This window comes from Vitis riparia, chromosome 12 (assembly GCF_004353265.1).
Source record: "Vitis riparia cultivar Riparia Gloire de Montpellier isolate 1030 chromosome 12, EGFV_Vit.rip_1.0, whole genome shotgun sequence".
NCBI lineage: Eukaryota > Viridiplantae > Streptophyta > Magnoliopsida > Vitales > Vitaceae > Vitis > Vitis riparia.
This window is the reverse complement of record NC_048442.1, coordinates 21068459-21083535: the sequence shown is the minus strand read 5'-3', so window position 1 is coordinate 21083535 and position 15077 is coordinate 21068459. Positions and strand designations below refer to the sequence as shown.

The 15077-nt window shown below is 34.9% G+C and overlaps 2 protein-coding genes and 1 pseudogene across 2 annotated transcripts; all 3 read left to right on the top strand.

Moving 5' to 3' along the window:
* Positions 1 to 1656: 1656 nt before the first annotated feature.
* LOC117926095 (G-type lectin S-receptor-like serine/threonine-protein kinase SD2-5) lies at positions 1657 to 4375 on the top strand. Its single transcript, XM_034845179.1, has one exon. It carries the CDS (start codon positions 1657 to 1659, stop codon positions 4156 to 4158), a length of 2502 nt encoding a protein of 833 aa, XP_034701070.1. The 3' UTR covers positions 4159 to 4375.
* Positions 4376 to 4776: 401 nt separating this feature from the next.
* On the top strand, positions 4777 to 8858 carry LOC117926094 (annotated as a pseudogene).
* Positions 8859 to 11525: 2667 nt separating this feature from the next.
* Positions 11526 to 14091, top strand: LOC117926093 (G-type lectin S-receptor-like serine/threonine-protein kinase SD2-5). Its single transcript, XM_034845178.1, has one exon. The coding sequence runs from the start codon at positions 11526 to 11528 to the stop codon at positions 14076 to 14078; it is 2553 nt and encodes an 850-aa protein (XP_034701069.1). The 3' UTR covers positions 14079 to 14091.
* The last annotated feature ends 986 nt before the right edge of the window (positions 14092 to 15077 follow it).

The following is a 15077-nucleotide window of genomic DNA, read 5'->3' as shown; positions in this document are numbered from 1 at the left end:
GATTGGTTCAGTTCTTAAAACATTGGGGATATGTATAGGAAAGAGTGGGAAAAGGGAAAAAAAGAAAAAGGAAAAGAAAAAAATAAAATAAATAAAAAGAAAGAAAGAAAGAAAAGAAAATAAAAATAAATAAAATAAAATAATAAAAATAAAAATATAATATATTATAATATAAAATACAAAATACAAATAAATATAATAAGAATAAAAATCAAGATTTAAAAGATATAAATAGACAAAAAAAAAAAAAAATTAAATGTCATCAAGTTTCAAATTTAAGGATAAAATTGAATTCAAAATTAATATGGAAATAAATTTGGGACAAATTTTAGGATCTACAAATTTATATTGAATTTTAATATGAAAAATATAAAAAGATGAGTATCTTGAGCGAGAAAGATTCAATTTATCACATTTTAATATAATCTCCCAACTTATGTAATAAAATAGACTAAAATGTTTATTGAAAGCCTTGAATAGTGTCCTATTATTGTGAAAAGCAAAATATTTAGGTCATGTTTTATATGCGAGAATGGGAAGTTGGAATGGACGTATCATTCATCTTTTCATCCATTCCCATGTTTGGATAACTAAAGTAAGGATGAGAGTGAAATCAAGAATGATTTCAAAGGAAATGAAATTCGAGTTATAAGTAAGGTTTTAAATCATCCCTTAGCATAAGGTATTTTGATTCCCTAGTCCAATTTATTTTTTAAAATACTTTTCAAAAATTAAAAATTCAAAAACTTTTTTGGATAAATTATTTTTAACAATATTTTTTATTTAGATTTTGTAAAAAAAAAAAAATATATAAATTCCATTTATATAATATTAACTAATTTTAATTCAAGTCTTATTAAAAATAAAAATAGTTTTGTAATTATAAATAAATTTAAAAATAAATAGCATTTAATAAAATATAAATATTAATTTTATTATAAAATCATAAATCATATTTTTATAAATATTATAAAAATATGGATATTAATATTTTATTAAAGCATAATTGATTTATTTTGTTAAAAATAAATAATAATAATGTAAAATTAATAATTGTTAATAATGTTTCATTTTAAATTAATTTAAAAACAAATAAAGTTTAATTTTTTGAGGTATAAATGAGTCAAAATTTTCATTACATAGATACTTTTAGTACTCAATCAAGAACATGATATTCTAAATTTTTTTATTTAATCTATAATTAATTAATCAAATTTTAAAATTTTATTATTCTTAGAAGTTAGAAAATTTATTAAAGAATTTAAAACATTAATTATGTGTATTAATTTTTATAATCATTGTATATATATTTTTGAATTTTAAATTATTTTTAAAAAATTATTAAACTTTTATTTTATTTTTAAAACTATGCATAGTTTGAGAATTTTCTTTTTAAATGAAAATGAATATTTTAATATTGAAATAAAAATAAATAATTATTCTAACCTTAGAATCCTAAACACGTTCATACGCAGGAATTGGAATCACCAAATCTAGAGAAGGAATGAAAATGGAAAAAAAAAATATTTTTTCCACACGCCATTGGTGTGTTTGACTTGACCCTTGTTTGAAGGTTTAATTTGTATTGAATGAACCGTGGCTGGATCTTCTTCCTATTATTTAATGAACTGTAAACCCTTGTGATTCAAAGAAGCCATGGGTGGCTACTGGGTGGGGTATTGTTATAGTTCTCTTGTCTTCTCTTTTCTCATAATCTCTTCTTTTCCCTCGATATACGCAAAAACCCAACTTTCCCAATTATATCCAAGTTATGCAAATCTCTCCAGCTCATGGGCTAACAGCGTGGGACACTGGGCAAAGTCCTCGGATTGGGTAACCGTGAATCCCATCCTTGTTAGAGAAACTAGTGGCCCAGGTTTCTTCTGTGGCTTCTACTGCCACTTTGAGAGCAATTCATGCCTCTTTGCAGTCCTCATCTTCCAAGACGAAGACCACCCTCAGCTTGTGTGGTCTGCTAATAGAAACAATCCGGTCAAACTTAATGCTACTCTGGAACTCACTGAACAAGGAGATTTGATCTTGTCAGATGCTGATGGCACTTTGGTCTGGTCCACAGACACATCTGGAAAGAATGTTTCAGGCTTAAACTTAACTGAAACTGGAGACCTTGTGCTCTTCAACACAGAAAACTCTGCCGTGTGGGAGTCTTTCCATCACCCAACTGACTCTTTGGTTGTGGGTCAATCTTTGCTTGATGGGATGAAGCTGACGGCCAGTATATCGGATTCAAATTGGACTGAAGGTTTGTTTTCAATTTTGCCGACAACTCACGGATTTGTTGCTCAGTTAGAGTCCAACCCTCCGCAGCTCTATTACGAATTCAAGAGTAAAGGTTCTAGAATTTTGAACAGAAGTGTAGGAGCTTTTATCTCTTACAATAACGGAAGCCTCCGCCTGCCCACTTATGATGACGGACACCCTTCATTTATTCCTATTCCTAAGGCAGGATCTGCTCAATACATGAAGTTGGAGGCTGATGGTCATTTGCGGGTTTATGAGTGGCAAAAACCTAACTGGACGGCGGTGGCTGACCTTCTGAAAGGAAATAAAGACGGGGGTGGATACCCATTAGACTGCGGGAGATATGGTATCTGCTCACAAGGGCAGTGTTCCTGTCCCCTGGCATCAACTAATGGAACATCCTACTTTAGGCCAATAAATAAAAAGCAACCCAACCTGGGCTGCTCTGCATTTCAACCCATATCTTGCCACTTGTCTCAATATCACACCCTTCTTGAGCTTCCACACACAGAATACTTCACTTTTCGCGCGGACATTCAGAATACAGATATACAGACTTGCAAGAAGGCCTGTCTGAAAAACTGTTCATGCAAAGCTGCTCTGTTTAACCACAATTCAAATATTTCAATTGGGGATTGCTGCCTGCTATCCGAAGTCTTTTCACTCCAGAACATGAATGGAACATACAATTATAGCACATCTTTTTTTCTGAAAGTGCAGATCGAAACAGGGGATGTTGGAAACATGATTCGGAAAAGAACAGGGCATGCTCGAATGGTACTTGGTTCAAGTCTTGGAGCGTTTTTGGGTGTATTAGTTTGCATTGGTCCTTGCCTTTTTCTTTTATGGAAGAGAAGACACTCCCTGGAAGTTGAGGAGGATTATTTAGACTGGGTACAAGGAATGCCCACTAGATTTTCCTATCATGAATTGAAAGCTAGCACCAAAAATTTTAGTTGCAAGCTTGGGGAAGGAGGATTTGGTGTGGTGTTCGAAGGGATTCTGAGCAATGGAATGAAAGTTGCAGTAAAGCGCCTTGAAGGCTTAGGGCAAATCAAGAAGTCATTTTTGGCCGAAGTTGAGACAATAGGCAACATTCACCATGTCAATTTGGTAAGATTGATTGGATTTTGTGCTGAAAAATCACATAGGCTGTTAGTCTATGAGTACATGTGCAATGGATCCTTGGATAAGTGGATCTTCCACAGAAACAAGGACCTTACTCTTGGTTGGCAATCAAGAAAGAAGATCATACTCGACATAGCCAAAGGACTGGCCTATCTCCACGAAGATTGCAGGCAGAAGATTTTTCACTTGGACATTAAGCCTCAAAACATCCTCTTGGATAAACATTTCAGAGCAAAAGTTTCTGATTTCGGAATGTCAAAGCTCATTGACAAGGATCAAAGCCAAGTTGTAACAAAAATGAGAGGAACACCCGGGTACTTAGCTCCAGAATGGTTGAGCTCAGTCATCACAGAGAAAGTGGATGTTTACAGCTTTGGTGTGGTGGTATTGGAAATTCTGTGTGGGCGAAGAAACATAGATAGATCCCAGCCAGAGGAAGATATGCATTTACTAAGCATATTCAAGAGAAAGGCAGAAGAGGAGCAACTTGCGGATATAATTGATAAACACAGCGAGGACATGGAAGAACATGGAGAGGAAGTAATGGAGATGACGAGGGTGGCTGCATGGTGTCTGCAAAGTGATTATGCCAAGAGGCCTTCCATGTCTGTGGTGGTGAAGGTTTTGGAGGGTTCAGTTGGAGTAGAAATTAACTTGGATTACAGCTTTTCATATTCACCATTATCAGGAAAATCTCTGGCCCAGGGGTACAAGGCAGCTAGTGCTAGTCCTCCATTACTGCCATGCACTTTGTCAGGACCCAGGTGAAAGGGAGTCCCTCCTCTATGAGGTTTCATTGTAATTTTAGTTTGTATTGTCAGTGTAGGCCAAAATTCCTGTGTTTTGGATCTCCATTGTTTTAGCTTTATCCAAGGTGAGAAGAGGGCCTTGGTTTAAAACTCTCTTAATATTTGAAATAGTGAAATTAATATTTGTAAGATCAAAAAGCTTCACCAATAATAAAGCAAATTTTCTTTTTCTTGGAGATGTACGTTATACCTTAAGAAATGCTAGTGTTCGACAAGACTTCAGGGTGATGTAAAGCTCTATTTGAATGATAGTAGCAAAGAATTGGATGAATTACATTCTTCTAGTACCTAAATTTGAGTCATCCATGGAAAATAATTGCGACTAAGTCAATTTCACCCTAAATCCACGCAAAGAAAGACTCCCAACAAAATGTGTCCAAGAAAACCTTAATCAGTCGTAAAAGAAAAGATGTGGAACCAGTCCAAGACGATAAAATGTTTTAAAAAATAAAAATAAAAATAAACGGTGGAATATGAAAACATGGAGTGTTTTTATAGTCAGTGATGTCTTTGGCTTGAATCAAACAGCTGGGAGAGAAGAAAAAGGAAAACGACATCTTAATTATCCAAAAAAGCAATGGCCTGGCATGGACTGGAGTCTTGTCATGTTGCGTCTCTTTCCCACCTCGGTCTCATATCTCTCTTTCGTGGTGCTACCCACCTCGGTCTGTCTCATATCCTAATATTGCACGTCTCTCCAGTTCATGCATGGACTAACGTTGGTCAAGAACCTATATATTTCGACTGGGATGAGGCAGTCACCGTGGTGGGCCCATAAGGGTCAATCCCAAGATTGGGGCTTAGCACTTCCGAAGGGATGGCTAGAGGCCCAAGGCCAATTGTTTATTGGGAGAATTATGTTTTGGGGGTAGATGGGCCCCCAAATTAACAAAAGGTTCATGTAACTCTTCAAATTGAGCTCAAGATCCAATGAAAGTATGGAAATTGAGTTAAAGGATATTATCCTTCAGTATTTCCAAAAATGCCCTTTGTTGATTTTGAGAAAAAAAATTAATATTTTTGAAAAATACTTTTATGTAATTTAATATTTTTTAAAATAATTTTATTTAATTTAATATTTTTTAAAAATAAATTTATTTAATTTAATATTTTTTTAAAATAAATTTATTTAATTTAATATTAAAAAAATATTTAATTTAATATTTTTTTAAATACTTTAATTTAATTTAATATTTTTGAAAAAAAATTAATTTAATATTTTTGAAAAAGAAATTATTTAATTTAATATTTTTGAAAACTACTTTTATTTAATTTAGTATTTTTGAAAAAAAAATTTATTGAAAAAAAATTATTTAACTTAATTTTATAAAATATTTTATATGTGTTCTAAAAGGGTATATTTGTCTGTTACTATTTCATATCCTTCAACTCAATTTGAAGAGTTATATAGACCTTTTGTTAATTTGGGGACCCATCTACCCCAAAAAGATAATTCTCCCTTGTTTATTTGTTCCAATTCCAATATAGAGGTCGATTATGGTGGGCCCATAAGGCTCAATCTCAAGATTGGGGCTTAACACTTTGGAAGGGAAGGCTAGAAGCCTAGGACCGTGGCCCCTCAATCACACCAATTGTTTATTTGTTCCAATAAAGGAGACGTCCCCAGGAATTGAACCTAGGACCAAACCTTTAAGGTCCACCTAAATGTCAATCCCGGTACCAGGACGCCTCATTTATTGGAATAAATAAACAATTGGTGTGATTGAGGAGCCACGGTCCTGGGCTTCCTGAGCGCCAACCATGGTGGGCCTATAAGGCTCAATCCCAACACAGGATCCTGGTTTGGATTCTACTCTCTCTAAGAGAGATGAAGGCCTCTTGGCTGTTGTCATCTACCACCCCAAATCTCATTCCTCTTCTATAGATTCTCCAAAACTAGTGTGGTCTGCTAATCCGAACAATCCTGTCGGGGTAAATGCTACTTTACAGCTAACTGGAGGAGGAGACTTGATCTTGAAGGATGCTGATGGCAAATTTGTTTGGTCTACAAACACAACAGGAAAGATTGTTTCAAGCTTAAAATTGACTGAAGCGGGAGATGTTGTCCTCTTTGACGCAAACAATGCTACGGTTTGGCAGTCTTTTGACCACCCCACCGATGCTTTACTTCACGGCCAAAAGATGGTTTCAGGGAAGAAGCTTACAGCCAGCTTAGCCACAGATGGTTTAGGCTGGAGTCTTCTTCTGTTTCTGCTCTTCTTTTTTCTCTTCTAATGATCTCTCCCTTCCCCTTAACGCATGCCCAATATGTCCAATAACCAAGCAATGCAAACCTCTCTAGTTCATACTGTTGCACAGCCCATCCTACTTAGAGAAAGCACTGGCTCAGGTTTCATCTGTGGCTTCTACTGCTACATTGGCAACAACGCCTGCTTCTTTGGTGTCCTTATCTTCCAAAACGGGGATTTTCCAGAACTAGTGTGGTCTGCTAATCCAAACAATCCGTTCAGAATTAATGCTACTTCTACCCTGGAACTTACTAAAGGAGGAGATTTGACCTTAGAAGATGCTGATGGCACTCTGATTTGGTCTACAAACACAAGTGGCAAATCTATTCCAGGATTAAACTTAACTGGAGCTGTCAACCTTGTATTCTTTGACAAAAATAACAATACCGTTTGGCAGTCTTTTGATTACCCGACAGACTGTTTAGTTCACAGTCAAAAGTTGGTTTCAGAGAAGGAGCTGATAGCAAGTATATCTGCATCAAATTGGAGTGAAGGTTTACCTTCACTTATGGTTACTAATGAAGTTATTGTAGCTTATGTTGAATCTAGTCCTCCACAGTTCTATTATAACAAGACTATTACAGGCATAAAAAAACAATACAGAACCAAGTTATATTCAATTCAGGAATGAAAGCCTTGCTCTGTTCATACTTACTGCTGAGCCAAATGATCCAGATTCAGTGATTTCCATTCCTGCAGCATTATCTTCTTAGTTCATGAAGTTGGGCCCCAATGGTCATTTGAGAGTTTATGAGTGGAGAGAATCTGAATGGAAGGAAGTAACTGATCTCCTGAAAGCCAATGAAGGCAATTGTGAATATCCATTATTGTGTGGAATATATGGAATTTGTTCAGACGAGCAGTGCAGCTGTCCTGAAGCTTCAAGTAATGAGGCAAAGTCCTTCAGGCCAGTAGATGATCGGCTACCCAATCTTGGATGTTCTGAAATCACTTCCATTTCTTGCTCGTCTTCCCAATATTACAGTCTTATGGAGCTTGACAACTACAGATACTCTATTTTCAGAGAGGACACTGTATACAGATATGGAGAATTACAAACAGGCTTGCTTGGAGAACTGTTCATGCAAAGGCGCTAGATTTCTATATGATCAGAATTCTTCCAATGAGAATTGCTCATTATAGTCTGAAGCTTTTTCACTCAAATAATTATGGGGAATATTAAGAACCATTTATGAACTCCACCGTACTTCTTAAAGTGGAGGACTCTCCAACTGAAAATAAAACAGAAAAAGTTGGAAGCAAAGCCGGGAAGTAAACAGGGCATGTTCCAATCATAATTGAGTCGAGTCTTGGAACTTTCTTTGGTGTGCTTATCTTAATTGTCACTTGACTGTTTCTTTTCAGGAAGAAAAATAATGCCATGGAAGTTGAGGAGGATTATCTCGACCAGGTATTAGGGATGCCCACTAGATTCTCTTATGAAGACTTGAAAGCTGCAACTGAAAATTTTAGTCGGAAGCTTGGGGAAGGAGGATTTGGGTCAGTTTATGAAGGCACATTGGACAATGGTGTCAAGGAAGCAGTGAAGCATCTTGAAGGTTTAGCCCAAGTAAAGAAATCATTTTTAGCAGAAGTTGAGACAATAGGCAGCATTCACCATGTCAATTTGGTAAGACTAATTGGATTTTGTGCTGAAAAATCACAAAGGCTCTTAGTCTATGAGTACATGTGCAATGGATCCCTGGATAGATGAATCTTCCACAAAAACCAAGACCTTGCTCTTGGTTGGCAATAAAGAAGAAAGATCATCCTTGACATAGCCAAGGGATTCTCCTACCTCCATGAAGAATGTGGAAAGAAAATATTTCACTTGGATATTAAGCCCCAAAACATCCTTTTGGATGAACACTTCAATGCAAAAGTTTCTGATTTTGGCTTATCCAAGCTTATAGACAGGGACCAAAGTCAAGTTGTAACAATAATGAGGGGAACACCGGGTTATTTAGCTCCTGAGTGGTTTGAGTGCAGTAATCACAGAAAAAGTGGATGTTTATAGCTTTGGTGTCATGGTATTGGCATGGAAATCTTGTGCGGACGAGAAAATGTAGACCGGTCTCAGCCTGAGGATTTCAAGAGGAAGGCACAAGAGAAGCAGCTTTTGGACATGGTTGATAAACACAGTACTGAGGGGATGCAATTACATGGAACAGAAGTAGTGAAGATGATGAGAGTGGGTGCATGGTGCCTACAATGTGATTTTGCTAAGAGACCTTCCATGTCCATGGTAGTGAAAGCTATGGGGGGTTTGGTCGATGTTGATGAGAACCTGGATTATAGCTTCTCACCTTTGCCACTGCCTGGACCCTTACCAGTGGTTGGTCCCAAGGAAGGTGCTGCCAGTTCTAGTACTACTCCATTACTGGCATCAGTTTTATCTGGGCCAAGGTAAAGAAGCTTTCACAAATTCATGAAACCTAAAAATTTCTCTTGGGAGAACACCATCGTGATTCTGGATGCATAGTAGTCATATGTAGATGAAAATCATTGAACTTTCATATTTTGCATTACATTGTTGTTCCAAGGTTCGATATTGGAGAATCATCAAGATCAGTGAAGATGAAAGTATAAGATCATGACTTAGAATTGCTTGTTGCTTTCTTTTTTAGGGTTGTAGGATGGTGTTTTTTTTTTTTTTTTTTGAATTTAAATTAGGGAAAATGATGTAATGAATGAAAATAAAACGAAATGGGATAGGAAAGGTAGAACTGTTTTCAAAAACAATTTTATGATTTGTTTTTTTAAAACAAAAGTTTATTTGAGAGCTTATAATATTTTTAACCCATTTTTTATATTTTCAAATATTTTTTAAAAATAAATTTTATATGTAATATTTTATTTTCAATTCTTCTTCGTATTTAACTTATTATTTTTTAAAATAGTCATTCTATTATTTTCAATTATGTTTTCAAAAAACACTTTAGTGTATTTTGTTTTTTTGGTTTAAGATATATATGATCTTTTAGAAAAAAAGAAAAAGAAAAAAGATAAAGAAAGAAGTCCCTAACTTATTCAATGAAAGGCATCGAATAAGTTATTAAGATTATGTATGGTAACTATTTTTTAAAATAATTTTTAAAAATAATTTTTAAAAATTATTCTCTAATGTTTTATAGTAAAATTATTTGTTTAATAACCTCAAATGTTTAATATGTTTTCTTTTCTAAATGTATTTTAAAAATAAATTTTATATTTACTATTTTGTTTTTAATCATTTGTTATATTTATATAATTACTTTTTAAAAAATAATAGTTAAAAAAATAAAGCAATTGAAAATAATTAAAAGATGTTCCCTTCTTTCGATTTTTGAGAATAGAGAATTATTTTATTATTATTACAAAACATATTTTCTTGGCTTTTTATTCTTATAAAAAAAAAACTGTTTTTTAAAACAATACCTCGAGTATGTTTGGAAATTAGTTTTTAAAATAGTTTTTTATTTTCCAAAATAAAAAACATACGTTTGATAATAAAAAACTATTTTCTATTTTCAATTCTTTTATTACAAAAAATAGGATGTTTTCATATAAGATCTTTTAGCTGTTTTTTATTGTTTTCACTTGTTTAATTTATTATGATCGTTTTAAAAAATAATTATACAAAAGTATAGAATAATTAAAAATAAAATATTATATATAAAAATTATTTTTAAAATATGTTTAAAAATATTAAAAATAAATTAAAATATTTTAAATTTTTAAACAAATTTTTGTTCTACAAAATTAGAGAATAATTTTTTTAAAAATCTCTTCTCACAAACTAATTTTCAAAATTGTTTTAAAAGATAGGAGAAAGATACCCTTATTAGGTTAGATGACACCAATAATTTGTATGGCAGTTATTGCCTTCGCCAACCATCCAACTACCTATTTAATGTCAACCTTGTGATGCCTGCAGTCGAGAATATGAGGACCATAGAAAAAAAAAAATGTTAATATATATAAAATAATTTGCATGTTAACATGAAAATTTGTTTGTAATGCATATTGCAAGCACAACTGAAAATATTTTATATATATTATTTTAAAATAATGTATATTTATTTAAATTTATTTTTATTTCCCTCCTTTTTTAAAATAAAAAAAATTCTCATTTCACTTACAATACATTGAAATTATTCAATTTTTTTGCACTTCGTAAACCAAGTATATCGCTTTTCACACTTCAAATATTCATCCAATTTTTTCAACAAATAATTTGAAATTAAAATAAAATAAATTTACCTTTTCTTAATTTATTAATTATATCACCAAATTATTTTATTTTAGAATATTTGGTTTATTTTATTTTATTTTTTTTCGTTACGTCTTGGGTATATCACTTTATATTACAAAAATAAATAAATTGTAATTTACCATTCAAATGATTTTTATTTTTACAAATTATTCAATACATAAAATAATTCCTTCAATTATATAATTGGATGTTGTAAAGATTTAAATTTTTTGTGTTGCATTGGATTCTTTTCTTGGTATAGGTGGTTGACCTGTAGAGTAAGGTTTTTATTTTTTTTTTATTTTTTATTCAACCGACTCTAACATGTGGCATATTGCCACTGGTTTAAGATTGTGGGTATGGTACCAATGATGGTATTTCGGTACCAAAGCATAACCCATTCATATGTTGACCAACTAGAACCATATACATCCATCATATGACCTTTCGTGAGTTGACAAAATAAAAAAATCTGACTAAGGAAAACAATCAAGTCAATTCCACCCTAAATCCACTCAAAAGAAGACTAACAAAATATGTCCACGAAAAACTTTTGTACTTTAACAGAAACTTCCCGTAATAATTTGTACGTACATAACTAAATATATTATCAAACATATTTTTTTCGTTTATATTTAAATAAATAATTTTTTTTTTTCAAATGTAAATAGAGAGAGACGGAGAATCTTTTCTAGATTATTGAAGCTTTGACTTGACCTTAAAATTTCCACTATGTTATATATTTCGAAGTAGTTCATGCATTTTCTTTATCTCCTGTTGCTTTCCTTCAATGTTGTGTGGGTAGAAATCTAAAATCCAGCTTCTTAATTATCAGGAAAAGCAATGGCCTGCCATGGACTGGAGTCTTGTGTTGTTGCTGGTCTTTCCCTCCTCGCATTCATCTCTCTTTTTCGTGGCGCTACCCAAGATTCGGACGATTATCCTAATATTGCACGTCTTTCCAGTTCATGGATTAACGTTAATCAAGAAATTATATATTACTCGGATGAGGCAGTCACTGTGCAGCCCATTCTTGGCAACAAAAGTAAGGGTGTAGGATTCTGCTTTGGATTCTACTGCCGCAATTCAACAGATGAATGCCTCTTGGCTGTTGTCATCTACCACCTCGCATCTCATTCCTCTTCTATAGGGTATCCAAGACTAGTGTGGTCTGCTAATCGGAACACTCCTGTCCGGGTAAATGCTACTTTACAGCTAACTGGAGGAGGAGACTTGATCTTGAAGGATGCTGATGGCAAATTTGTTTGGTCCACAAACACAACAGGAAAGAGTGTTTCAGGCTTAAAATTGACGGAAGCCGGAAATGTTGTCCTCTTTGATGCAAACAATGCTACTGTTTGGCAGTCTTTTGACCACCCCACTGATGCTTTACTTCACGGCCAAAAGATGGTTTCAGGGAAGAAGCTTACAGCCAGCTTAGCCGCAGATAACTGGACTGAAGGTTTGTTATCACTTTCGGTTACGAATCAAGCTCTGGTAGCTTATGTACAGTCCAATCCTCCTCAATTCTATTATCGTCTTGAGGGCTCGGATACAAACACAAAAGGTAAAACAAAACAAAATTATATCTTACTCAGGAATGAAAACCTCGATGTGTTCATACATGGTGCTGAACCAAACCATCCAGATTCAAGGATTTCCATTCCTACAGACTTGTCTGCTCAGTTCATCAAACTGGGGCCGGATGGTCATTTGAGAGCCTACGGGTGGAAACAATCTGACTGGAAGGAGGTGGCTGATCTTCTGACTGGGTGGTCATCATTTCCAAATGATCTAAGTAATGTAGATGACTGTCAATACCCGCTGGTGTGCGGGAAATATGGTATTTGTTCAGAAAGACAGTGTAGCTGTCCCCCACCATCTCCTCATGGAACAAAATATTTCAGGCCAGTAGATGACAGGCCAACCAGTCATGGATGCCATGCAACTAAACCCATTGCTTGCGGCTCTTCTCAATATCATCATCTTCTTGAGCTTCAACACGTAGGTTACTTTGCCTTCAGTTCTGACATTAGCAGTACAAATGTAGAAAATTGCAAGCAGGCCTGTTTGAACAACTGTTCATGCAAAGCTGCTGTTTTTCAATATACAGACGATCCTTTACATGGGGATTGCTGCCTTCTATCTGAGGTCTTTTCATTTATGACCACTGATCGGGGTGATATTAACTCATCCACGTTCCTTAAAGTGGCGATTTCTCCTATTGAAAGGATAAGGGAGCCCGTTGGAAACATAATTCAGAAGAAAAAAGGGCATGCTGGAGTTATACTCGTATCAAGTCTTGCAGCTTTCTTTGGTGTCTTTATTTTTATTACCGCTTGCTTCTTTCTTTTCAGGAAGAAAAAGGATTCTATTGAAGTTGAGGAGGATTACCTAGATCAGGTATCAGGAATGCCCACAAGATTCTCCTTCGATCACTTGAAAGCTACAACCCGAAACTTTAGTTGCAAGCTTGGGGAAGGAGGATTCGGGTCAGTCTATGAAGGCACTTTGAGCAACGGTGTCAAAGTTGCAGTGAAGCATCTTGAAGGTTCAGCTCAAGTAAAGAAATCATTCTCAGCTGAAGTTGAGACCATTGGCAGCATTCACCATGTCAATTTGGTAAGACTGATAGGATTTTGTGCTGAAAAATCACATAGGCTCTTAGTCTATGAGTACATGTGTAATGGGTCCTTGGATAAATGGATCTTCCACAAAAACCAACATCTTTCTCTTGGTTGGGAATCCAGAAGAAAGATCATCCTTGACATAGCGAAGGGACTAGCCTATCTCCATGAAGAATGCAGGCAGAAGATATTTCACTTGGATATCAAACCCCAAAACATCCTTTTGGATGAACACTTGAATGCAAAAGTTTCCGATTTCGGACTGTCAAAACTGATTGACAAGGACCAAAGCCAAGTTGTAACAACAATGAGGGGGACCCCGGGTTACTTGGCTCCCGAATGGTTGAGCTCAGTTATCACAGAAAAAGTGGACGTCTACAGCTTTGGCGTTGTGTTGTTAGAAATTCTGTGTGGGCGAAGAAATGTAGACCGATCTCAACCTGAAGAAGATTTGCATTTACTCAGTATTTTCAGAAGGAAGGCAAATGAAGGACAAGTGTTGGATATGGTTGATAAAAACAGTGAGGATATGCAGGGACATGGAGCAGAAGTTATGGAGCTGATGAAGGTTGCTGCAGGGTGCCTACAAAATGATTATGCCAGGAGGCCTTCCATGTCCGTGGTGGTGAAGGCTTTGGAGGGTTTGGTTGATATTGAAGATGACCTGGATTACAATTTTTCGTATTCACCATTACCTAGGGGCATTGCTCACAAGGTTGCTGCTGCTGCTACTCCAATTATGCCATCAGCTTTATCAGGACCTAGGTAAACGTCAACCTACCTGGCTGTGACTCTAATTAAAGTGTGATGCTTTTATGAAATTTTATTTGGTTGTAACTGAAAATTTTAAAATTTTCATTTTCACCTTCTTCCTTTTGAATTCGATGAGCTTTTGTGGCTTTATTATTTTATCATTTTAATCAATTTCCATTTTATCTATAATTTTTGTCCAAGTGAATCCCAAGAAAATAAAAAAATAAAAAATAAAACAAGAAAAATTCAATAAAGCATTGTGGAACCCAAGTCCCACGAGTCAAAGTAAACAAGGTCATTGCAAAGCCGAGTGAGAAGGCCATTACTCCCTTTGGCCCCACTTCGTTCAATGTCTTGACCAACTACAATGAACCTGCCGGATGAAGAGACACTAGGGCCTCATCAGCAAGCACGGGAACGTATACCGAAAGCAACAGCGCTACGCCATTGACAATTCAAGTCTTCATACAGCACCAACTTAAGCGAGTTTCACAATGTGGAGATATCAAGAACTGATGATATCATTTGATAGTTGAGTCAAATTTTTTGACATGAGACATGTTCTCTAGTAGGACCTTCCCTCCTAGGGACTTTCCGGTAACCTTCACTTGGAGAGCCTTCTGGCCCCATTCTAATCCCAGAAGCTATTTCAGAGCACACCGGTTTTGAATTATTCTCTTTTCTACATTTTCTTAGTCTTCCATGCTTTATAAATCAACGCCAGGCAACATTATACTTTACTATGACCAAACATGTAAAAGATGGCCAAATTGTTGGTATGAAAAGACCATGTTGAGTATTTCCTTTCATTTCATTTTCGATCAGATGCACCTGCAACAAAGTGGTAAAGCCATGTTGATAAATTTTTTTCATGAAGTGGAGCCGGTTTTAGAACAGTAGAAACTTATGAACTGTAATCTCCAACTATAATGATTTTTTGTACATCTTCTTGGAATGTATTCTGCTGCATAGTGACATAGTCAGAATTCGTAATCAATGCAGAAATATTTTTTTT